This window comes from Osmia bicornis, chromosome 10 (genome assembly GCF_907164935.1).
Source record: "Osmia bicornis bicornis chromosome 10, iOsmBic2.1, whole genome shotgun sequence".
Lineage (NCBI taxonomy): Eukaryota > Metazoa > Arthropoda > Insecta > Hymenoptera > Megachilidae > Osmia > Osmia bicornis.
In genome coordinates, this window is record NC_060225.1 from 5,204,670 (window position 1) to 5,228,238 (window position 23,569).

The 23,569-nt window shown below is 37.1% G+C and overlaps 5 protein-coding genes and 1 long non-coding RNA gene across 11 annotated transcripts; 5 read left to right on the forward strand and 1 right to left on the reverse strand.

Annotated features, from left to right (window-relative positions):
* The first annotated feature begins 2,497 nt into the window (after positions 1-2,497).
* On the forward strand, positions 2,498-4,852 carry LOC114877247. The gene is made up of 3 exons (XR_003789536.2): positions 2,498-2,994; positions 3,192-3,398; positions 4,646-4,852. It is a non-coding gene; the product is annotated as an uncharacterized LOC114877247 (long non-coding RNA).
* Positions 4,853-7,897: 3,045 nt separating this feature from the next.
* Positions 7,898-12,721, reverse strand: LOC114877241. 4 transcript variants are annotated; one of them, XM_029189559.2, is made up of 10 exons: positions 12,652-12,721; positions 12,353-12,553; positions 11,215-11,271; positions 10,773-10,987; positions 10,418-10,625; positions 10,083-10,340; positions 9,640-10,006; positions 8,930-9,159; positions 8,466-8,789; positions 7,898-8,383 (listed from the first exon to the last, which is right to left on the reverse strand). In XM_029189559.2, the coding sequence occupies exons 4-10, from the start codon at positions 10,853-10,855 to the stop codon at positions 8,054-8,056; spliced, it is 1,800 nt and encodes a 599-aa protein (XP_029045392.2). In that variant the 5' UTR covers positions 10,856-10,987; positions 11,215-11,271; positions 12,353-12,553; positions 12,652-12,721; the 3' UTR covers positions 7,898-8,053. The 4 variants fall into 4 exon arrangements, with proteins under 4 accessions (XP_029045392.2, XP_046143544.1, XP_029045391.2 ...); XM_046287588.1 differs by having other exon boundaries at positions 10,773-10,983; positions 12,616-12,707; XM_029189558.2 differs by having other exon boundaries at positions 12,616-12,707.
* Positions 12,664-17,922, forward strand: LOC114877242 (ubiquitin carboxyl-terminal hydrolase 22). Of its 2 annotated transcripts, none has more exons than XM_029189564.2 (7): positions 12,664-12,796; positions 12,977-13,414; positions 14,603-14,735; positions 14,811-15,026; positions 15,100-15,514; positions 15,586-16,152; positions 16,228-17,922. In XM_029189564.2, exons 2-7 carry the CDS (start codon positions 13,295-13,297, stop codon positions 16,283-16,285), a joined length of 1,509 nt encoding a protein of 502 aa, XP_029045397.1. In that variant the 5' UTR covers positions 12,664-12,796; positions 12,977-13,294; the 3' UTR covers positions 16,286-17,922. The 2 variants fall into 2 exon arrangements, with proteins under 2 accessions (XP_029045397.1, XP_029045396.1); XM_029189563.2 differs by having other exon boundaries at positions 12,664-12,792.
* Positions 17,923-18,050: 128 nt separating this feature from the next.
* On the forward strand, positions 18,051-21,334 carry LOC114877243 (hexosaminidase D-like). The gene is made up of 9 exons (XM_029189565.2): positions 18,051-18,370; positions 18,459-18,513; positions 18,852-19,067; positions 19,133-19,481; positions 19,554-19,628; positions 19,706-19,901; positions 19,960-20,235; positions 20,309-20,395; positions 20,464-21,334. Exons 1-9 carry the CDS (start codon positions 18,342-18,344, stop codon positions 20,636-20,638), a joined length of 1,458 nt encoding a protein of 485 aa, XP_029045398.2. The 5' UTR covers positions 18,051-18,341; the 3' UTR covers positions 20,639-21,334.
* Positions 21,335-21,465: 131 nt separating this feature from the next.
* On the forward strand, positions 21,466-21,922 carry LOC123988276. Its single transcript, XM_046287591.1, has one exon. The coding sequence runs from the start codon at positions 21,605-21,607 to the stop codon at positions 21,920-21,922; it is 318 nt and encodes a 105-aa protein (XP_046143547.1). The 5' UTR covers positions 21,466-21,604.
* LOC114877246 (rho-associated protein kinase 2-like) lies at positions 21,902-23,527 on the forward strand. Of its 2 annotated transcripts, XM_046287590.1 has the most exons (7): positions 21,902-22,077; positions 22,161-22,293; positions 22,360-22,555; positions 22,610-22,843; positions 22,919-23,131; positions 23,189-23,377; positions 23,449-23,527. In XM_046287590.1, the coding sequence occupies exons 1-7, from the start codon at positions 21,981-21,983 to the stop codon at positions 23,515-23,517; spliced, it is 1,131 nt and encodes a 376-aa protein (XP_046143546.1). In that variant the 5' UTR covers positions 21,902-21,980; the 3' UTR covers positions 23,518-23,527. The 2 variants fall into 2 exon arrangements, with proteins under 2 accessions (XP_046143546.1, XP_029045405.2); XM_029189572.2 differs by having other exon boundaries at positions 22,360-22,843.
* The last annotated feature ends 42 nt before the right edge of the window (positions 23,528-23,569 follow it).

Sequence of the window (23,569 nt, forward strand, 5' to 3'; positions counted from 1 at the left end):
TTTTTCTATAAGACCCAGAAATTTTGTTGGTCCGGAAATTTCCTAAAATCCAGAAAACGCTAAATCAAAGCAAAGGTAGAAGGAATTCCGTTAATTAAACTCTGGGAAATTAGCCCAGAAGTGAGGATAAGTCTCGAGCTCCTCAAGTTCCGAGCACGAGCCAAGAAGCGGTCTCCTCGAACCTTGAAATTACCTTCGTCCGGTCAATAACAATTGGCTGGTGGGTCGTTCGTTTCGTTTCCTCTCAGGCTACTTGTTCATGCGGATCAGTCGGCTTCGTGCACGCTGGAAAAAACGAAACGGGTAAAAAGGAAAAGGGGAAAGGAGTGTTTCGCGGTTATTGTTCCCTTTGGATAGGATACGCGGCACGTGGCACTCAGATGCAGCCATTTACGCCGTGCACGCACCGTCGACGCGATTGCAGCTTCAAAGGGAGCACTGTTTTCAGGATCCTGGAGGAGGATCCGGCTCAATGGGGCCGACACGAATAGCTACCAGATGGAGAACCAGTTGTCCAACTTGTTTCACGAATTCTACGCTCGGTACTCGAGGATTATATTAAAATATTTTCAAACAGGGTTGATCCTTTTACATCCTATTAAAAAGTTAAATATTTTTTTTAAATTATTTTATTAGCGATATTTCGCTATTCGAGAATTATATTAAAATATTTCTAAATAGGGGTGATTCCCTTCTACATCCTATTAACAAATTAAACATTTTTTTTTATTAACCCTTTTAATATGGAAGAACGATACATTTCGATATTCGAGAATTATAAAATATTTCTAAATAGGGGTGATTACCTTCTACACCCTATTAAGAAATTAAATATTTTTTTTTATTAACCCTTTTAGCTGAACAACGATATATTTCGCTGTTTGAGAATTATATTAAAATATTTCTAAATAGGGGTGATTCCCTTCTACACCCTATTAAGAAATTAAATATTTTTTTTATTAAAAATTTGTTCGATAATATTTGTCTTAAACTGCGGACAGATTGCAGGCAAGGGTAATTTAAAAAATCCGCTAGATCGAGTCGTTCGATAATAGAACGCGCACATTCGCTTAGACAGTGCAGCGTTGTTGTAAGCCCGCTATAGAAAGTTCGCATGGTGCCATGTAATTACCGGAAGGCTCGTTAGAAGTCGACGTCGCGATGCTCCCGATGCTCGAACATTGTGTCGCGTTTGTAACGTGTGACACTGTAAAGTTGTATGCACTCGGCAAAAAATGCATTGAGAATCATGATAGAGAGTAAAGCAAACAAGGCTATCTCCTGGTGAAAACAGTACACCATTATGCTTGATGACGATTCAACGAGGTATAGAGATTCTTTTTTTTTCCCCCGGTTGAAACAAGTTTATTTAATTGCCTCGGTGATTCACGGACCAACTAGCAAAGATCTGTTTGCTGTAATATTAATTAGAAGAAAATAAAGAAGAGGTGAAAGAAAGGGAAATTGAAAGAAAGTGCCTTCTTTTTATTCAATTAGTCGAGTCAATTACTCGGGAAGAAAATAAAAAAGGGAAACTGTAAATTAAAGTAACCCAGTTACATGTATAATAATTACAAACGATTTTGTAAAAAAATTACTTCGTAAATTACCATGTTCCATCAAGGTTCAGTTTGATTGTATGGAAACGTCGATAGCATCCGTCCGGATGGAAAGCGTTCGCGTTTACAAGCTGTAAAACGTTGCCTCGTTAGAGAGGAAGTCTGCGAACGTTCGCGGAAACAATGATAGAAAGTTTGTATCGTTACAATGGGAACAATATATGTACGTTTGGACGACGGATGCGGCGAAAATTAGATACCATCTGATGAACTTCTCGAAATAAACGAATAATTGGACACTTTCCTCGTTTCGTACTGTAACGTTGGGATCCTTTTCCTAGAAAAGTAGAATTAATTCTATAATATTTCTATTCGGACCATGAAAGATAATTATATTTTATTATAATAATTAAAATTAAAATTGTGACTCTCTCCTTGGTCCGCCGCACCGTCTTGAGGGTCTCTCCATGGTCCGCCACCCGACTTACTTCTCAGGAAAAGGGTTAATCATTGTACAGGGGTCAATAATCGGGACTTATCGACCTACAACATTCACCCGATTCCATGTCGCATTAAAGTCCCGTTTCCGCTTGCTTCACGCTTCTGTAATACTTGATTTATCGACATTAATGTCTTGTTCATTTTTCTTTCGCTTCTAATAGTCTTTTGAAAATTTTCCATTTCTATTATTTCATTTTTTACAAATTAAATCCTTTAGAAGCTTACTGCGTGGCTTTATCTTTATGTTAGGAGCGACCATAAAACTCTACTCATTATCAACTTAGAACAAAAAATCATTGTACGGGGGTCAATAAGCGTATACATTACCCTATTTTCAATTGAAACATTCGCCTTGTTATTATCATGCCGGGGAAGAAGAAGTGGTAAGCATAATTGCCGGAAGAGAGTGATCAGAGTGGTCTCTTTGCATTGAAAATACTCGAGAGACGAGTACACTGAGCTTGCAAATAAGCCCAGACGGACTAAACGACGGTACATTAAATAATTTTCAAAAACAGCTTCGCACCGTTCGCTTTATTAACGTAACGCAAAGTTTCCTCGTGTCAACGATGCTTTTTCGCTCTGTTAAGCCGAACGCGACTAAAACGAGCCCACGGAAACAAAGATAAATTATTTTTCAACAGAGATTTTTTCCCGAGAAAACTTTGCCGCGAGTGTTCTCGAGACACGAGAGGGCTTTCCTCGGATCATCGTTGAGAATACGTAGTGTTGCTTGTAGGCGGTGCAGCACGTGCTTCGTATGCGAATATATTTAGATGCACATGTGCGTACAGTGCCGTCTGAAAGTGTTAAACGAAGGAGAGACAACCATGCGTGTACACTCGGGATCAAATCGAAGAGGATTTAACCCTTTCAATACGGCGAAAAATTCAGTTCGAGTTCCCATTACCGGGAACAGTTATTTCTCCTCCAGGTGATTATTATTAAGATTAAATCATTTTTCTGCTTGAAAGTTTGAAGGTCTTAGAAACGCATAAACGACCCCATAACGACGCACCATCAACAACAATGATGTTACAAGCTTTATTGATGGGACATCAAATTTTCCAAACTGGGATAGTGTGAAAGGGTTTAAAGTGATACAGATTGACAGTTTTCATTTTGTTATAGATTTAAATGATACGATTGATCTACTAATCATGGTAACAGGGAACACAGGAAAGATGGAAAGACATCCGGTATCAAAAGTGCTGAAAATCGACGTGGGCGCCGATTCGTGGGCGCCTCGGGTTATAGTTCGCTCCTTGTATAGAAACGTGGATAGAAAAGGCGACGCGGTTCCCCAGCCGAACAAGATTGCACATAGGCACGTATAAGGTAGCGTAGGATTTTATGAAATTAATCTCTCTTCCGATATCATGAACGCCCACTCGCCTGGCGCCTGTTCAAAGGCTCTTTCCTTTACCGGAAATGGTACCAAGTAAGAACTCGATACGATTGAAATTGTCAGAGGAACAGAAATAAAAATTTCATTTTTTAATTTTAGATCAAAAGACTGCGAATACAGTTTGGATTCAATCGAGTGGATTTTTTCAAATGACTACCCTTTTATTTTTTCTTTGACTGAAGCAAATAAGTCGAACGCAATTACAATTTTCCTTAGTTTCTTATCGAAGATGTTTATAAGTACGAACAAAGACGCTAAGAGCTCGTGTCGCCGCTGCCCGTCCACTTTAATGAACCTAATTAACCCGAATGTGTAGCCACGAGGGGGACAAGATGGCATTAGTTTCACTGGCGAAGTCGGCGACCTAAAATTGAACAGATTAACAGCATCCAATTTAACTTTGTTTGCTAACAAACAAAATAGAATTCTTAGTATAAATTAATGATTTTTTTGATTAACTTTTTAAGATCTTTCAATCGTTCGGATAAGAGATCATTGCTTTCAACGGAATTCAATTTATTATGCTTTGTTATTTCTTTTTATTTTCAAGCATTCTATGCACAAGATAGATCAATCAAGAAAGAACAGCTAATTATTCTTGTCTTTACAAGATCAGCTCGGGTTTCCAAGTGTAGCTCGTGAGAAAGTTTGAAAGATCAATTACACGACTTTCCGACGATTACTTTATTTACGAATTGAATTTCACCAAGAAATAGCTGTAAGTTTTCTCATCTTATATGGTTTAATTTCTTGGAAAACATTCATATAAAGCTGCTATTCTGATTTTTTGGACATCCAGAAGTTTATATTTTAATTTTACCCGGATTTCGATTAATTTCTCAAATTATTTCTAATGAAAGTGGGAAAAAAGAAACTTTTGGAAATATTACTATTTAGTTAAGAATTTCATTAACTATTTTTCAATCGTAATAATATTCAACTAGGTACTATAAACAATGTCGCCTCGTGTAGGAGAGCATACAGCAGAGACGGTTTCGTATTTAAAACGCGTGGACGAGTAGCACTCGAGACAAAGAGCTCTTTTATTCCGAGTTCACGGACGGCTGAATAACGAATAAAGTAGTTCACCAGGACTACGGAGATCCATTGTTGAAATTGTCCGGCTGCTGCTGGATTAACAGCAGATTTACGTTTTCTGTTCTGTTTCTTTTTTTAGCTTTTCCCGCGAAAATCAAAGAGGACGCGTTCACGTGGTGTGGAGGTATGAAAGAAAGAGGAGTTTGCAGGAGGAAAGTGTGACACACAGAAGCTTTTTGTTTCTTCTTTTGAAAATGTAAAAGGTAGTTACGTTATCTAATTAAGGAAGGATTAGTATTTTGAAAAAAGGGTGGCCTTACAGCTCCCTCAGGGAGGCGAGCTCCGAAGAAGGGCCCCTTCACATATTTGACATAAAAAAAAGTACCTCAAATAAAATTTATAAAATTAACATTAAAACTTCCATTCACATCGATTAATATTCAAGTAAAAAGTTCTTAGATGCAAAATCGTCTTATGGGGGCCCTAGGCGGCCACCTAGTCTGCCTAGGCCCAGGGCCGGCCCTGGGCTCCCTCTAAATGGTAATTTCGCTTCCTCGGTAATTTCTTTATTATAACAATTTAATTTTTATCAAATACCTTATTAATATCCTCAGAATCCAACTCTCTTTAATAAAATCTTGAAATTCCACTTCACCACTTTCTGCACAAAGAAAAGTTGATGTCCTATAGCACTAAACCCTTTCGTCTTTCGCTTAGAAGAACCAGCAGACACGAAGAAAACAAGCATAAATATTAGGAGGCGTGATCCGATGCAGGGAAGTCGGTTTCGAACGCAAGGATGAGTGTTGGACGAGACAAAAGAGGCTCTCTTTTCGCGAACAGTTCACCGACAGTTGAATGGTGAATAATATAGCAGAGGAGGAGCAGAGGAACGTGATAAAGGGCAAAGTACGCGGTTCGAAAGGAGAGAAGGTAGCCGAGGGTTGAAAACAGACGGACGATAAACAGGGGAGAGAAAGAAGGGGTGGTTGGCGCTGGTTGAAGAGCACCCTAGCCACTGCGCTATCGAGCAAATCCTCGTTGCCATGGGGATAATCACGATAGGTCTGCCGAAGGTACGTAAAATCCGACCTTTGCCATTCTTCTAGGACCATGCAAACTACAATAACCGCTCGATTATTCCCTGTAATACGAACCTTCGCTGGCTGGTCTTTTTAAGAAACGAGGAATTATCACAGTGCTATTCGTTGGTTACTCCTTTGTTTGAAACAATTATGCATTTATCTGTTTAGCTATGTAGCCATTCCTAGCAGGGAATTAAAGAGCGCCTATTGTATCTATATGACAATTATTATCTTCGTTCAAAGGAAATATTATTTGATAGTCAATAAGAATCTTATTTCATAATATTAACTGCTCAACATTTTTATTAACAGATAGAGTGGAATCGAGGGTCAGAATCAGGGTTGAAACGCCTAAGTAAGTGAGAATTCTTCAGGGTCTATCATCTCGACACGAAATAACCAGAAATGGAAGGGTAAAGGTGAGAGGGTGGCTGGGAGTCAGTCGAGTAGCACGTGTCTGCCATCGATTTCACTTGTAGAGCAAAGGAATGGAGGGTTGGATAGTTGGATATCATTGTAAATGATCCTTATTACATCCCTTTGTTACAAACTGTTAAAATATGTCACTATGAAACTTGAAATAATTAACGTCATTTATAAATCATCAAAGGGATAAGCGAATCAAAATAATCATTAATTCGCTAATGAAATCTGGTAATTGCAGAGAACCAGGTCGGCCGTGGTAAATTAATAACCATGTTTATTAAGCGTTAATTCGGTTCATAAATTAATAGCAATGCCAATTTGTTTATCCCTGTTCATGGAAATTATTCCCCCCGAGAGGAACGATTCGCTATATAATTCTTGACGTGCATTTTCTCGTTTCTGTCCTACTTTTTTTTTTTTTCACTGCATCACTCCTGAAATTACTTTCCCTCCTTTAAACTCTTTCCCTCTTTTTTCAGATTGTTTTTCCCGGCTTGTACACGCGTCTTCTCTCTGTCTTCCCATCCGGCAACGGGGATCCTCTTGTTCTTGCTAGACTCCAGCTAGTGTCCTTTGGGATAGGAGAATGCAAAGAAGGAACCTATGAGCATTCTTCGCAGCAAGCTTTTTTCGCGAAAGTAATCTCGAGTTATGGAGGCTGGTGGTTTCTCTTTTTCTCTTGTCGCGAAGGAATTTCGTGATGAAGCTGCTCCATCTCGAACCTACGGAGCTCTCTTAATTTCGTTTCGTTTCCTTTTTTCGTTTCTCTGGTCTCGCGGTAATTCAGCCGAGCAGAATAAACCATTCGCGACAGATGAAAGTGGTGTAAATTTTCAAGTTCCAACTTTCTGTTTCAGAAATACCGATATGAAATTGATCTTGGAAGTTTGCAATTTTAAATGCTGAGAGGTTGAGATGGAAATCAAAGGAAGGAAGCAAAGAAATTTCAGAGAAATCCAGGGCGAGATAAAGGAACGCGTTCCCGCGAAGGGGACTCGTGAAATTTTCATTTTTAACCCAGCGAATAGACGTCTGTTCTTCGAGGAACGCTCGCTCCATTAAAACTTGAAACGCCATAATTCGCGTTGGCACGCGTCTGCGGTTTCCCTCGTAAACAAGAAACACATGGAGCCAGCGTTAAAAAACTGCAACGGGTGCATCGTTTCCACGCCGCGCGAGCAATTTCAATTTATGAAATAAAAAGAAGAATCGCAAGAAACACGGAAGTTTCCTATCGACCGTTCGAGCGTGCAGATTTGATTAATTCAATTACTTAATTGGACGACGAAGATTTTCGATCCTGAAAGCTTGATGAATTATTCAGAACGGCCCCGTCTGTGAAAGTAATATTGAAATCATGGAATATGGTAGACTGAATAATTGACGAGTAGCGGAACGATCTTGGAACGATTCGATCTTCTGTAGCTGCGAATCGATTACGTCTCTCCACTTGTGGTTATGCAAGTCTCATCGATTTTATTGAGAAATTTATGTCTTAAATTAGAAAATTTTAAGGTACCATTCTAAGTACAGTGGTACCTCGGTATACGTCCTATTTGGACGTGACAAATTTTGCTCGACATAAATTTTTTCTGTGAATTTGCATCATTTTTAAATAATTATCTCAGAGGAAAAATTAAATTAATGATCAATTATATTCGGAGTTAATGTATTATTAACTGACTGATCATACAAGTATAAGTCCAAACATCAGGAACGGATTAAGGTCGTATACCGAGGTACCACTGTAATTTCTACAGTAAACTCTAGCTATATTGCCAGTTGAGAGAGATCCCTCCTTATATTACCAATTCCAAAAATTGTCCACTTCCCTAACTGGTAATATAACTAGTTATTAGTGTAATAAAAAAAGTACTTAATAAATAATACATTTTCTTTTACCAGGATAAAATACATCTGGACAAGTATGGAAATAAATGAATATAAAATGAGAGACTCGCCCATGTATAAGGTACAACGTCAGCAGACTTCAACACAATGTTCTATTATTAAATTATTAAGGAAAGATGGATCGATCAGCTGTCAGGATTCTCGTTGTCCTCCTTGCCCTCGTTCTCGGAGCTTTCCTCGTCGTCTTCAAGGATGGTCTCGCGACGTCGGGTTTGGAAAGTGAGGTCGAAGTCGTCAGGAAATTGAGAACGATAGGCGACGAAGTCCTCCGCCTTGCAATACTTGGTGAAGAAGGTAAGATACTGAACTTCTTCTTCGGTAGGCTCCAGTCGACGTGAAGTTTCTTTAATCCTTTGACTGGTCGGTATCGAACGCCACATTAAAGGTCGTCTTTTTATCGGAGGAGGTTCCATTGCACGCTTCAAAGAGGCTAACAATCTGTGCATAAGCTCGAACTGTGAAACAGAAAAACATGGTGAGTATTATTTGGTAAAGTAAAATTCTATGAAACTTTGAATAGTAATTTCTGTCTCTCGCCTTTCTAGCAGCGCTCTCAGTTTCCTTCAGTGCCTTGAGCTCTTGCTTGAAGCCTTCCTTCTCGTAACTCTGTACCACTTCCGGCGGCAGAGTGTCCAGCGTCAGATTCAGCTCCTCGTGGGTCTTCTCGATCCACTTCATCATCGCGAAAGTGTCCAAATCAGCGTCATTCGGGCCGACACAAGACTCGTAAGCATCCTCGATGAACACTTGAAGACGGAGCACCTCCTCGGAACAAACAGCCTCGCGAAACATGCTCTCCAATAGCCTGTTCGCGTACTGCTCCAAATCCACCGCCCTCTTCTCCAGCTTTTCAATGGAATCCTTCAACGAACATGAGCTTTCTTCATTTGCTTTCGTTCTTTACTTATTCTTTTATCCTTCTTTTGATTAACACAAAAAGAGAATCAATATTCTTCTTCTGTTTCTATATTTTAATCATTTTTACTGATAAGAATACTTGCTTTCAGCTCGTCGATGGCGTTGGTCAGCTCCTCGACTTCTGACTTGATCTTAGCTTCTGCAGTGTGGATTGTCAATATCATCTCTGTCAGTGGTTCTGCCAGAGATTCCAGATGAATCAACGCGTTCAAATTTTGCATCTCTATTGATCTAAATACCCGGATTAGGTCCTGTGGATCCTCGAAATACAGCTCGGCTGGACCTGCGTATCTAATATCCTCCTCGAACAAATCTGAAAATCAATGATTCCCTTTGAAAGGCTTAAAGTAAGTTAACAATTGTATATTGACTTGATTTTATACTCTTAATATACTCTTTTTAGACTAAACTCTCAATGTATTCTTAATTGCCACTGATACGCTCTAGAAAATCTCGCAGCTGTAAGTATTCTTCCCTTTCGCAGACATTCGAACCTTTCTGTTCGATTCTAACTACTCTTCATTCATACCTAAATCCTCCAACTACTCTACAAACTTCTGCTCATCTCTATTCACACTCTATAGATCAGGAATGGGCAGAGAGGAGTCTCACAAAGATTGCTCTGTTTCCCTAGATTTCTTCTCTGAAAATGTCATTCTTTTCTAGTAATATATGGAGTAAGATAAAAAATAAATTGCCTGAATAATATAATAATATAGTAATACAAAATTTGTCTTTCAAGATTAAAGAATCTTCGAGGAAGTAATAGCAAGGAAGAAAGGAGATACATTACTTATCAAGACGTCGATGGATGGAACTTTCTCCAGCATGCGATAACGACCGAATATAACGTCAGTATGAACTGTATCAATGGTCTCTGCGGATTCTGTACGATAGATCCAGTCGTGCTCAGTGCGCCAGGAGTCTGGTGACACTTGGTACAAAAATCTTTGGCACATCTTCACCATTCTCCAGTTCTCCTCCCAGTAGTACACGTCAAGTCTGACCTGACCGAATTCCTTGGAGAGCTGATTTCTTCTCAGAGTGATCTCTTTTGTCTTTTTGCTCTCATTTTCGGCCTCCTCGAGGATCTTCATGCTTTGCTCGTGATCCTTCGACAGAAAGTCCTCGAAGGCGCTGACGTATTGACGATAACGTTTCTGATAGGAAAATTTGATTAATATAGTTAATGGAGAGGTTGTTAAATGTACCGAGCCAAAAGAAACAGGATAAGACCTTGATTTTGTTTAATACTCTCTGTTCCTCGACAAACTGCTGGTCGATGAGGATGCAATCATCCATTTCCTGTCCCGCTAATAGTCGAGCCTTGAAAATGTTGCGGATATCGTTCACGTATTCGTTCACTGAGAACTTTTCTTTCACAACTCTGCCAGCCAATTCTTTAAAGAATTCTGGATCCACGTCAGTGATGGCTATTCCTTCGTGTAAATCTTTGTGCTTCTTCGCCTCCAAAGCTTCAATATCCACGTCGACCTTAGTGAAAATTATACAGCTATTTAGTATGTAAATTCTTGTTGGCTTTTGAACAATGATAGATTCAGACTGCTCACACGAAGTGTTCGCAAAAGTTCATGTCCTTCTTTATCTTGATAAACTCCACTCCTTCGGGCCAAATTCGCGGAACGTTTCTGCGCTTTCCAATATTGAAAATATGAGAACATGAGAGAGCAAGGGGGATAAGCGAATGGCGACCGCTCCTCGAAAACGTTTCTCGCTTTTCCCAGATGTTCATGTCCCTTTGTAAAGTAGTACTGTGTTCTACATAGCAAAATTATCTATATTAAAACTTTAGTAATTTATCATTTCTGCTTAGTATGTAAAAATTTAAATTGTATAATTGGTCATAGTTTCTAATCATAGATTTTTAATTATATTTTTAAAAATACACGTATGAATCGAATCTACTTGAAGAATTCTCTTTGCTGGGAAGGCTTCTTCATCTTCTTCCGGATCTGATGAGGCTGGCATAATCTCGTGGTATCGGTCATTCTCGCTTAATTCAGCTCGTACTTTATTCAAGCCAGTCTTTTCACTTTGTCGGTCGTTCACATGCGACGTTCTAAAAAAAGCTCGTCTCCACGTCCAATGTATAAGGGAGACTTTTCTTTTAAAGTTACTGTCTGAGAAAAAGTAGTAGCCTGTTGAGATGTGTTTCAACCAAGTATAACGGTTGCAGTTAATTAATAATTAGATATATTGTTGCGATAGAATAGAAGAAAATTGTAAATGTAAAATATATTGTTTGAAACACGTTTCTTTACATTAACAGATGTAAAATTGTACTATATGTAAAATACTTCTGATAGGGAAAATTGAGCGAGGTGCATGTTAGAAACATGCTACTTACTTTCTGCAATGGAAATTCGATCTTCTCTTCTAATGCATTCGTTGAATTGCTTGAACCCTGTGAATAAAAAGAGGAAAATGAATAGAGTTCGATAATCTGATAGGCCGTCTTACTAGCTGTCAGTATTGACAGCACGCTGACGTTATTTGGATCACTGGTTGTCAAGCGGAATTGTTTGGCATGCGCGGTTTATTCCGAAGAGTTCAATACTGATTATTTTCTGAAAAGAACCAATTTTCATTTCCTCTGATTCTATTTTCTTTTCAAATCAGCACAAGACTGAAAAACTATTAAAATAATTGTTTGACAAACTTGTATTTTAAAAAGACCGCTATAAATTGAATTTTTAAAATTCGATCTCAGCGCCATCTATACAAAAACGGCTGAAACTACTCGACCAGCAGAAGCTACTTACCGACTTACAGTAGTTTCCGCTGCTCTCCGATAGTTGGCGCTAGTGTTCTCTTGTTTCGGAAAATCGATCGATAACTTGTCGAGTAGTTTCAGCCGTTTTTGTATAGATGGCGCTGAGATAGAATTCAAAAAATTTAATTTATGACCGCTGTTTTGAAAGTCGATAAAAAGCATTCTTATCTAGCAAGTCTGCATATAATTGATCGTTACATTTCTCGAATGCAAGATCAAATCGTTTCAATCGATATTTCTTTGTTCTCTATTTTTTTTTTTTTTTTAGAAATTAATCAAAAGCAGCACAAGACTGAACAATTTATCATTATAATTGTTTGACAAACCTATATTCACATCGTGCACCTTTGTGAATAAGTCATTTCAAAAAAGCAACTTAGTTATTATTTAATTTACCCAATTTCATTTTTGAGTTATTTATTTAATGCCCATCATTTATTTTCTCAGTTATTTATTTAATTGACTTAAATTCTTCTATTATTTTAGTTATTCAATGTATCAATCCCTGTATCCCTTACATTCCTGCACTCCTTACATCCCTGCATCCCTTATATACCGCCCATCCCTTACATCCCTGCATTCTTTACATTCCTGCATCTGTTATATCCTTGCATCTCTCATCCCTGAATCTCTCTCTAAATAATCTTTCATTATGAAATTTGAAAAGAAGAGCTTCTATAGCCAATCATAAATAAATACGTAAAGTACAGACCTTGTTATTGGTAGACATTGTTTGCATCAATACATAATCGATTCCGATTTCAGGATCTGAAACCACGTGCGCTCTGTCAATCAGAAGTCTTTTCCCAGACGAGAACAACATTACGAAATCTCTTCCAATTTCGTTAATACTGCCAGATTCTAAAGTTAAATGTTTTATTTCCGAGATGATTTTAGTTCCTGGTGGTAGAAACTGAAACAAGAGAAAAGGAACCCTAAGCACCCTTCCAAGAGTCATTCCTGAGAACGTTCTACCGTTAGTGGTGGGGACACAGAGGGGCTGCCTCGTACCGGCAGCGCCTGCAGTGACCGGCTGGTGTCTGTAAGCACCCGGGTATCGAAAAACGTGGACACGAGAAGTCGTAAGATCCAAAACGGTGCTTTCCCTTGAATAGATCGACTTCGAAAGTATTTGCGGGCTACCCCTATATCGTAGGTATAAAGAAATAACGTCTGTCTCGTCGGTCAGTCGCGCGCGCCTCTATCTCTGTTCGTCTATCTCTCCTCTTCCATTTGTCCGTCTCTTTCCACCCATCGGGGATAGATCGGTGCGGAGTGACAGCGATCGACCGGCTACGACACTGTACGGGCAACCCTTGCGCTCTTTTTTTCCAAGGCTCACGCGGTTTTCCATGTCAACGACACGCGCGCTCCTGCCAAGGCCAGCGTGCTACGCCCCGCACAGAGCAGCCTCCGTCATCGTCGTCGTCGCTGCTGCCGCCGTCGTCGTCGTCAAGCGACTGATCCACGTAATCGTGCCCGTCGTCGACGGCCCGTCGTTGTCTGCGTCGCGTCGGTGGTCAGATTTCTGTTCGTCGTGGTCATCGTTTTGGTGGTTAGCTTCGAGGAAGGCCGGCGAGCATCAAAGTTCGTCCACGGCTTTTGCCAGGCTGAGGAGAAGGAGACACGGCAGCGTCGGTCGTGCCAGCCTGAGATGAGCGACCATGGCTGCATACACTTGAATAATTTCAAAGCAGCCAAGGGTATCCAGCCGTACAAAGTGATACACTCCTATTTCGTGACCAGCACGTCGACCGAGGCACGCGTAAGAAAGGTGCGACTATCTTTTTCTTGCGTGATCCGTGGCCAAGATTCTGTCTTTGTCTCTTTCTCTCACTTTCGCCTTTACTCGGATGTTTTTACCGTTTCATCGTTTATTATTTTTCATTTCGTACTCTGCTAGCCTTACTACGTATCGTATTCGTTAGACGTACGATAAAATGATCAATTAAAAGAAAAAAAAGAGTGAGAAATTGCTGCGGTATCGAAGACCTTAGCAATATAGGAAGTTGCAAGATCATTCTCTTTCTTTGTCATTTCTAGTGTCACTCGCAATCTTGAGTCGCAGGGTATGCAAATGTTAGAATGACAACCCGATCTTCAAACACGCACGTATTGTTTACAAGACTTTAAAAACAGGAATGTGTTATCTCTTTTCTCGTGGTCCGTTCGTGTTTGTAGGTTTAAGAGATCCATCGATGCTTCTCATCGTTTATTGCGACGTTTAGCTGAGAAATTTATTTTTCTGTTCAAATATAACGGTTAACTTCAACAATCTTTGGCTACGTTATTTGGGAACATTAAACACTTTGATGTATACTTAGCAAAACATTTTGGAAAATTCGTAAAAGCAAAATTTACTCGAAATTCCTTCTTCATTCTTTTCTCCTAATATTTTTCTTTTTTAACCGACTTCGAAAAAGGAGGAGGTTACTCAATTCGATCAGTATATATTTTTTTTTCTTCATTATTCCTTACGAGATGTTTTGATTCGAAAACAATAGTCGTTTCAAAATGATTTCTTGAATAAAGATAAATACAAAATAAATGTACCAATTAGTTGCGATAATTGAGAGATACAATAAAAGAAAAATGTCGATTTTGATGCAATTTATTTGTTAGCTCCGAATTGGTACTTCCCTGGATGGATTTAAAAATGGCCGCCTTGTACGATTACTCTGTCGGTACACAGTTTTGCCAGATTTGTTGCTCCCGTAAAGTAACGGTATTGCAGATTTATGATTCTGCTGGTACCGTTCGTCTGATGAATATTTGCAGCATTCTACGATACAATGCGATTGTATTTCATTAAACATACCCTTGAATGAAAAAATACTCCATAAATATTCCAAAATCTTTTCTAAAGTAATGCTTTCATCTGATCTGTATGATACTTGACTTCATAATACAACAATATTTGTTTCATGCAATACAAGAAATGAATAATTTGTGTACTTTTTAGGCCGTCAGCTGTTTGTGTCATACTTGTAAAACATACAAAGACCGTCTTCACTCTTGTCTTCACTGTATATTCTTTGGCTGCTATGTAAAGGGTCATATACAAGAACATGCGAAGACAAAAAAGCATTTTTTAGGTAATTATGTGTAGAAACTGACATTGCCTGTTTAAACAGTTTATTCCTTTTAAATTATACGATTGATTGTTACAGCTGTTGACCTATCTTATGGAAATATTTTGTGCTTCCAATGCGGTGATTACGTATACGATAGAGAATTATTGGCAGTTGCCAAATCACAGTGGAGCGAATCTGCAAAATCATTGAGCTTTGGAGAATTTTATCGAGCATGGGAACCCACTCAAATAGAGGCAGATTTGTTGAGGAAGCATCCGCGCAGAAGACGCGTTATAGAAAATTCTACCATAGGTAAGAATCGTATGAGTTCATTCGAGCCAAGTAAACGTTAAATGTATACTAATTGTCGTATAATCTTTTGTAGGTTTAAGAGGACTCATAAATCTTGGAAGTACATGTTTCATGAACTGCATTGTCCAGGCACTGATCCACACACCGTTGTTAAGAGATTATTTCCTTGCTGACCGTCATCACTGCCCACAACCGACTCGATGCCTGGTCTGTGAAGTGTCCCACCTTTTTCAGGAATTTTACTCCGGTAGCAAAGCACCGTTGACGCTACACAAGCTTCTTCATTTAATCTGGACGCACGCGAGACATTTAGCAGGTTACGAACAGCAGGATGCTCATGAATTCTTTATAGCTACACTTGACGTTTTGCATAGACACTGCGAGGCAGCGCCGATTTTAGTAAAAGATAATCCACATCATTGTAATTGTATCATCGATCAGATCTTTACCGGTGGTCTACAAAGCGACGTGGTTTGTCAGGCGTGCAAGTACGACACAAATGCACAATACACTGTATCGTAACCGAAAAGTATCTATATTAATATAATTATTTTTTTAGCGGAGTGTCCACGACGATAGATCCGTTCTGGGATATATCCTTGGATCTTGGCCCAGCAGCTAGTGCGTCTGGTTCCGATAGCTCTGGTCCTCCTACCTCATTATTAGATTGTTTGGAAAGGTTCACGCGCGCCGAGCATTTGGGATCTAGCGCTAAAATAAAGTGTAGCAATTGTCAGACCTACCAAGAGAGTACCAAACAATTGACGATGAAGCAGCTACCAATTGTGGCCAGTTTTCATTTAAAACGATTCGAACACTCTAGCATTCAGGACAAGAAGATCTCTACGTTCATCTCGTTTCCAGAACAATTAGACATGACACCTTTTATGTCACATAGGCGAAACGGTAACAACAATAGCGCAATGATGGACGGGCTGTCAAAGAATGGAGAAGAAATGGCATTCAGCGATAATAGGTATTCTCTGTTTGCGGTGATAAATCATGAAGGTTCTTTGGAGACTGGACACTACACTGCCTTCATACGGCAGCAAAGAGATCAGTGGTTTAAATGTGACGACCATTTGATCACGAGAGCAAGATTAAAAGATGTCTTGACTAGCGAAGGGTGAGTTCGCGGCACTTGCCACAGTGCAGTTAGTACCATTACGAAGGAACCAGTGAAAAAACGTTTCCTTTTCAGGTATCTTCTTTTTTATCATAAACAAATTTTGGAGTACGGTCGAAATACCAAGGTGTAAACTTTAGATTGTATAATTAATTTATTTATCACGACGTATCATGGGCGGTAGACTTAAGTTTTCTTTAGTATCTTTAAAAAAAAAGAAAGAAAAAGTAAGGAAAATCATGTAATACGCAAATTCATTTATCGGTTGGACGTATATGATCTATGCGACAGGAAAGAAAACAAAGAAACAAAGGCCTCAAAAAAAAAAAAGAAAAAAAAGATTTGAAATTCCTATTTGTAACGATAATCGTTAAAAAGTGGCACGGATGGAGTTACTTTTGAAAATTAGAAGAGAGAATTTAACGAACAACTATACTATTACGCTTTGATCGTGCGATCAAAAAAGAGAAGCTAGAAATTAATAATTGTTAAAAAAAATAGTCAAGATCGACCGGATGTCGCTCTGTTAGCATAGATGTTTGTCGTGTTGTTACGAAACTTTTAATTGTCAACCTTCGAAATAACGATCGCGTTCGTTGCTCTATTTCAGTTCTCTTTTCCACCGTTCTGTTTTTTTTTGTCTTTTTTTTTACGTTCGACGAAATCTAGGCTGGCGCACACGGCGATCGATTTCCCCTGTTCGTGTCCTAAAGTAACATAAGCGTAGTTTTAAGATTAGCTCAATTTTTTTAAAATGACCGATCGCATTTTTGTATATCGCTGACTGTTGTTATATTCCTGCCCTGACACTTGTATACATGAGACATCAAGAGTGGTTCACGCGACTAATATCTTTCATTAATTATATATCAAAATTATGTTCCAGTTAATAAGCTTTCTCTTATGTAAAGATTAAGTTAAGAAGAAATATTAATTTACTTTCAAGGTCATCGTGTCAGCCATTCTTTGGTGAATCAGTCTTGTACAAACGAGATAACATATAGCAAAAAAGAAGAAGAATGAGGATAATATTATCCAAACAAGGCGAATTATTTCGCGTGACTGTGAATAATAAAAATCACTGTTTAACATATTTTCTTTTCTAATTGATCGTTTTACCTAGCTGTACAAACGCAATGATATAGAATGTAAAAGATGTGAAAAGCAAACGAAAAAAGAAACGTATACTTATTCCTCTGATATAAGATCCGATAATTCTACGTTCACTTTCCGTAAAATAAATCGTACGAAAAGTGCCAAGTATTCATTGCATTCATAGTTTTCAATTCTGTGCCTATCGTAATTTATTATTTTCTACATTGTGTTCGTTGAAACCTTGCGTAATGTTTCCATGAAACACTAGACTCGTGTACTAATCTTACGGATAATTAAGTGACACCTGAAAGAAGATTATAATATACATCTAATCGGTGTACCATTCGAATGATTCGTTTGGTATGTTATGCGTACACGACGAAAATGTACAATACATTGTCGAAATATTAAGACTATTAAGAGAGACTTGTGTGTGTAATTATATTCGCAAAACAAGGGAAGATAATCTTGTTTAAATAAGAGAAAAATAAAATAACTTTGTCGTCCGACGTATTCATCAATCGTACGCATTACAACAACCGACTGCACCTGTAATACCTACACATTTGGACACGACCAATAATACCTATACATTTGGAAGTTCATATTACGCGTGCAGTTGTAATGTTTTATATAAGGCTGAACGTATACAGAAATAAAGTTATATTTCGTCGATGAACGGTTTTTAATTTAACCTATTTCTTTTATGTTTTGCGCACACAGCTATGCATTTTACTTGATTTCATTATCAGCATTTATATCGATAACTCCTTATCTTATACAATGCAAACTTAAGAATGGATGCGTATAGAATAAGGATATTCCGAAGTTCGTTTTTAAAAATATATTTTACCGTATGTCTTTCATAAAATTGTATAAGAATCGAGTAGAATATTTTACTTAAGAGTTCAAATTTGAATCATGATCCGCGCGTTTTAATCAAAATATGACATAAAATTATAGGTTGACGAATGAATATAAATGTAAAATAATGGAGAACAGAAAAATAAATGCCGTTATCTGTATAATAGAAAATATTAATAGTATTCTGATATATTATGCTCTTTAATTAACGTTGTAGTAATGGAGGAAAGATGGACGCCTTGACGTTTGGCTCGCACAGGTAAACGGCCGTTGGGTTGACATAAATTTCTAATTATTTTACGATTGAGTAACTGTCGCGTCACAGAGTAATGTTCTTTTTTTTGTAGGCTCGTTCACTTAGATCTCAAGGGTGCTCCACCGCGAGTCTGTTATTTCGAAAAGGTTTGTTATCCGAATAAACAATCGCATTGTTTACACACCATATCTCTTATCTGACAGCAGTGCCGTCGAATCATAATTACCATGACGCTTTTCAAATGTCATTAACATGTGGTTTTTTTATTTGATCGATGTCCGTTCAGTTACAAAAGCTATCTTCAATTTCTGACGTATAGAACGAACTTGTGTGCGTAATACGGCATGATGTTCATATATACGTAAATTATACATATGTATAGCTGTAACTGTACATGATATTTCTTAAAGATAATTTAATGTATATGTGTTATCTATTTTTGTAATGTTAAATAATCTTTAATAATATGCAATTGTCATTTTAGTTGTTTCCACTTTTGAGGACATGGGGTGCCACCGGGCTTCTCCTAGAATGGGAAGATACATTCCCATACAATCGAGAACTATCTCAGATAGGGAGCAATGGATTAAACAGTTTAACTATTGGGTATACAGCTCAAGAGGCTAAGCACATTTTACAAATTGCAGGAGACTGTGGCTTAGCAGTTGTTCCTTTAGTGCAAACCTTTGGCCACATGGAGGTAAGAGAGAATCATTCAAGAGTTACATGTTATAATAATTTTGATTAATGTGTAAATATTTTCAGTTTGTCTTGAAACACGATGAATGGAGATCCTTGAGAGAGGTAGAAAATTTTCCAAGCTCAATTTGCCCGTCTAATCCAAGGACATTGCCTTTGGTAAAGTCTTTGATTCGACAAATAGTTAGTTTTCACCCAGACATACAATATCTGCACATAGGTGCAGACGAAGTCTGGCATTTAGGCCTTTGCTCAATTTGTACAAAACGCGCTGCCTCAAGCAAATATGGAAAACCATCTTTGTTCCTGGAACATGTTTTGGCCATTGCACAATATGTACAAGAAACATATCCCTACTTAAAGATCGTCATATGGGATGATATGTTAAGATCTATAGATTTACAGGTTTTGAATGGTACCTTGATAACTTATTTTTGTTACTTTGTATCACATAGAATTTCATAAAAATATTTTGTCTAATTTTCAGATCATTACATCGGAAAATATGTAGAGCCTATGATTTGGCATTACAATCCTAGAGATAATTTTGCTCTACCTCTCGGTAAAATTTACATTTTTTATTGCTTTGAATACTGATATTTAAATGTTGTAATACATGATATTAAAATTATTTTTCAGGATTATGGGACAAATATGCTGCAGTATTTCCCCATATTTGGGCAGCTACTGCATTTAAAGGCGCTACTGGATCCTCTCAACACGTACCAGTTACAAGGCACCATATAAGTAATCATGAAAAGTGGCTAGAGGAATTGGGTGTACACGTGAACAAAGTTCATGAATTTCGGGGAACAGCTTTTACCGGATGGTCACGGTAATTTATTCGAAGTTTGTGTTGAACAAGAAATAGTTGAAATAATTCTGTATTTTAGGTACGACCATTATGCAACATTGTGTGAATTATTACCGACAGCAATACCATCATTAGCATTATGCTTGAAAGTTTGGCTTCATGGGTATTCTGAACAAATTCACAATCAAGTGGCTAAGAGTTTAGGATACATTGATCATCCTTTGCATATAACACCACAACCAAGACCCGCGCCAATACCCAGTAACTTACTGTTTCCTGGATGGCAGGTTGCAGTAGGCATAGAATGGTTTTTAAATTTTAGAGTTAAATATCATAATATTACTACTAGTGAACAGTAAGTATAATTTAAATTAATAGTGGAAAAGCAGTTTCGATTCTTATCTTTTTTTATCATAATAATATTACAGAATATCTACATGGATGAATCCTTGGCAAGTTGCAAATAATTACACGAATCCTATGCAGTTAGAAAACTTAGTACCTGCTTTTACAGAGTAAGCTGATTTATTTCTATAGCAATCTGCACCAAAAGATTTCATAATACCGGACATGATTTTTTCAGATTGCTATTAGAATTATCTTCTTTAGAAGGATACCTAAGATTTCAAATGGAAAGTATTTTCTTTTCGTCAACGATCGATGAATGGATAGGTACAAATATTCAGCCCATGAAAGGAAAACTCGTAGAGTTAAAGCAAACTACGGAAAATCAAATTAAATTAAATAGTCGAATTTAATGCTTTCGTGAAAATGTTGCAGAATTTACTGCTTTAGATCTCAATGACCAACTTCCGATACAGGTGGCGATACGCTGATGAACAAAGTACGAAATGATTTAGTAAATTGTACTATTTTATTTTATAAATAGCGTAGGAGAGTAAAAATAGATTTGAAAAAGTGATACTGTGCTGTATGCATGGAATATAATTTTATAAAAGATGGAACGATTATTTTAATACATGGCTTAGGAGTGAACAAGCTTGTGACAATGATTTTGTCACGGAGCTTTGTCATTTTATGAGCTGTACTGTGATATTTGGCTATGAAAGGATTCTTGTAACGTAATCAAGCTCGATAGACATATTTTTTGGCTATTGTGCTTAATGGCATATGCTTCTATCTATCTGCGTTTACTATAGCCATAGCATGTGAAAATACTTGTTGTACTTCTTTTAGAAATCTCTTTGAAAAAATTTCATGAAAACTATATATTAACCAACCGTATAAAAAGATTTTATGCGATACGCAATATATTTCCTGGAATCTTTTTTTATTACTAAATTTCTGAACTAATAATTGTTTTTAAAATATACTTATCGATGTAATAATTCAAGAGAAATAGTAAAGGATTGAACGTAGATAAAGCTTATATCAAAGTGATAGTAGTAAATAAATGTTTTTATATAAAATATATGTAACAAGCACACAACTTACGATTTTATTTTGTATGACATAAATCTCTTCTAAAATATTATTTATCGAGCAAAACAAACGTTTCGTGTTTTTTTCACCTTTTATGTGATCCATGGCTATCTCGTGATATTCGTTATTTAGTGAAAAACAAAAGCAACAAGTTGTTAAAAGGCATCAATATCTTAAAAAATGCCTTTTTCTTAAGTTACATGTTTCAAATGGTATCTATAGCCAGGCTAATGAAATAATACTGACAAATGTAGAGATCTTGTAAAAAATTGAAGAATATAATGAACAAGACTGATGTAATACTGGACGAATGTTATAAGGAAACATTAGCACGTGTCAGGCCTTATGTATTAGAATTGTCGTCTGCAGAAAGTGCACAGTTATGCAAGGTTTGGCTTAATAAATTAAACGCTGCTTCCTCGCAGCGTCGTTTGAGAAACGAATATCTTTTGGAATTGTACAGGCAGCTGAAAACAGGTCACATAAAAGGAATTTTCAGTAGGCCTCCGTGTAATGGACTTCTTCTACCATTACCTAAGCCCCATCATACGGTACTTATATTAGGATTTTTAAATTTTGCCCTAACAGAAAAGAAATAATGAATATGTGATACAGGTCTGTATTAGTTCATCGGTAAGTGATCTATCAGACTGTGCCATGAAATCTCATCGTAATTGTTTAAGGCCAAGTGCAAAATGTGTTCAACATCAACGAAGTAATGCATTGATAAAACACCATATGATGGATATGAGGAGTATGAAATTATAGTACTAATCAGAATAAACCAAAAGAATCTATGAGCAACGTATAAATGCATATCTAATACCATTATTACAGAACTACAGGCACAGAATGAATATTTAAAAAATCAGTTGGTAGAATATCGGGGGAATCATAATGGAAATGCGGATAATTATATATCCGCAAGTGTCAGTCGATTAACTGCTGATGTAATTGCTTTAAAAGCTAAGTTAGTATATCACTAAACACTAATGGAAAGAGTTAATAAGTTTAAATTAATTATAAATTGTTTAAGGTTGCCAGAGGTGCAGAAAATAAGAAGTTACTTAGAGGAAAGTTACAAAGAAACTATACAAGAGTATCATTATTCAGTTGTAGAACAATTTACTAAATTAAAGCATCAATTAGAGGATGAGCGAATGAAGAACGAGACACTGAATAACAGCATAATTATGATAAGTGAAAAGTTAGAAGAAATCATCCATGGTAAGGTAAGAGGTGAAAGTTTTATTTTTAAAGCAAGAAGTACACAAGTTATTTTTAAGGATAAAGGAATTAAAGAGATGGAGAAACAGTGGATGGACAAAATTAATTTAATATGCGAACGATTTGATGCGCTAACAAGAGAAAAGGATAAAGAGCTGCAACAGAAACAAGATTTACTTGAAAAGAAAGACGCTGAATTGTTAAAGAAAGATGCGGGAAGGAAAGAAGAAATTGAAACGTTGAGCGATAAAATTTCTGATTTAGAAGCAAAATTGGAAACCAAGATTAAAGATGTATTTTGTTATAAATTGCAAATGTCATAATTTATTTACATCTACATTACTGAATAGTATTGTACTTTTTTTTAGGGGGATAAATTGCAGGCAATGTTAATTGAGCAATATACAACAATGAAAGAAGAATTCAGCAAAATGAGAATTGAAATAGATCACGAAAGTCAAAAGCAAAATGAACACTTAATGTCTAAAGTTTCTGCTTTGAAGAAAGCTGTGATGAAGCTTGAAAAGTCGAAAGAAAGATTGGAATACGATTATGAGAAGAAAATGTCTAACATAATTAAGGTAATTCTGTTCACACTTAATCTGTAACATTATATTACTCGATATGCTCTGTCACAGAACAAGGATATAGAAATAAAAACCTTACAACTACGATTACAAGAACAGAAAAATGAGTTATGTACGTATTTGAATAGAAAAAAGCAAAGTGAAATGGACAAAGTTGTTGGCTTGCTAGAGGAACAATATAGAACGCTTCTAGCAGAAACAGAGGCTAAAGCAGAATGTCAGACCCAGGAGTATCTCAGGGTACTATACATCATAAATGTTATTTTAAATGTAAAGTTTTAATTTCTAATTCAAAGTATTGCAAATTGTAGAGAATAGCTGCCCTAGAAAATCAAATACTTCATATGAAGAATGTTCGACTGGAGTCTATAGAACAGTAAAGTAGCTTATAACACATCATAATTGTATATCATGCTTCTTCATAATAAATAG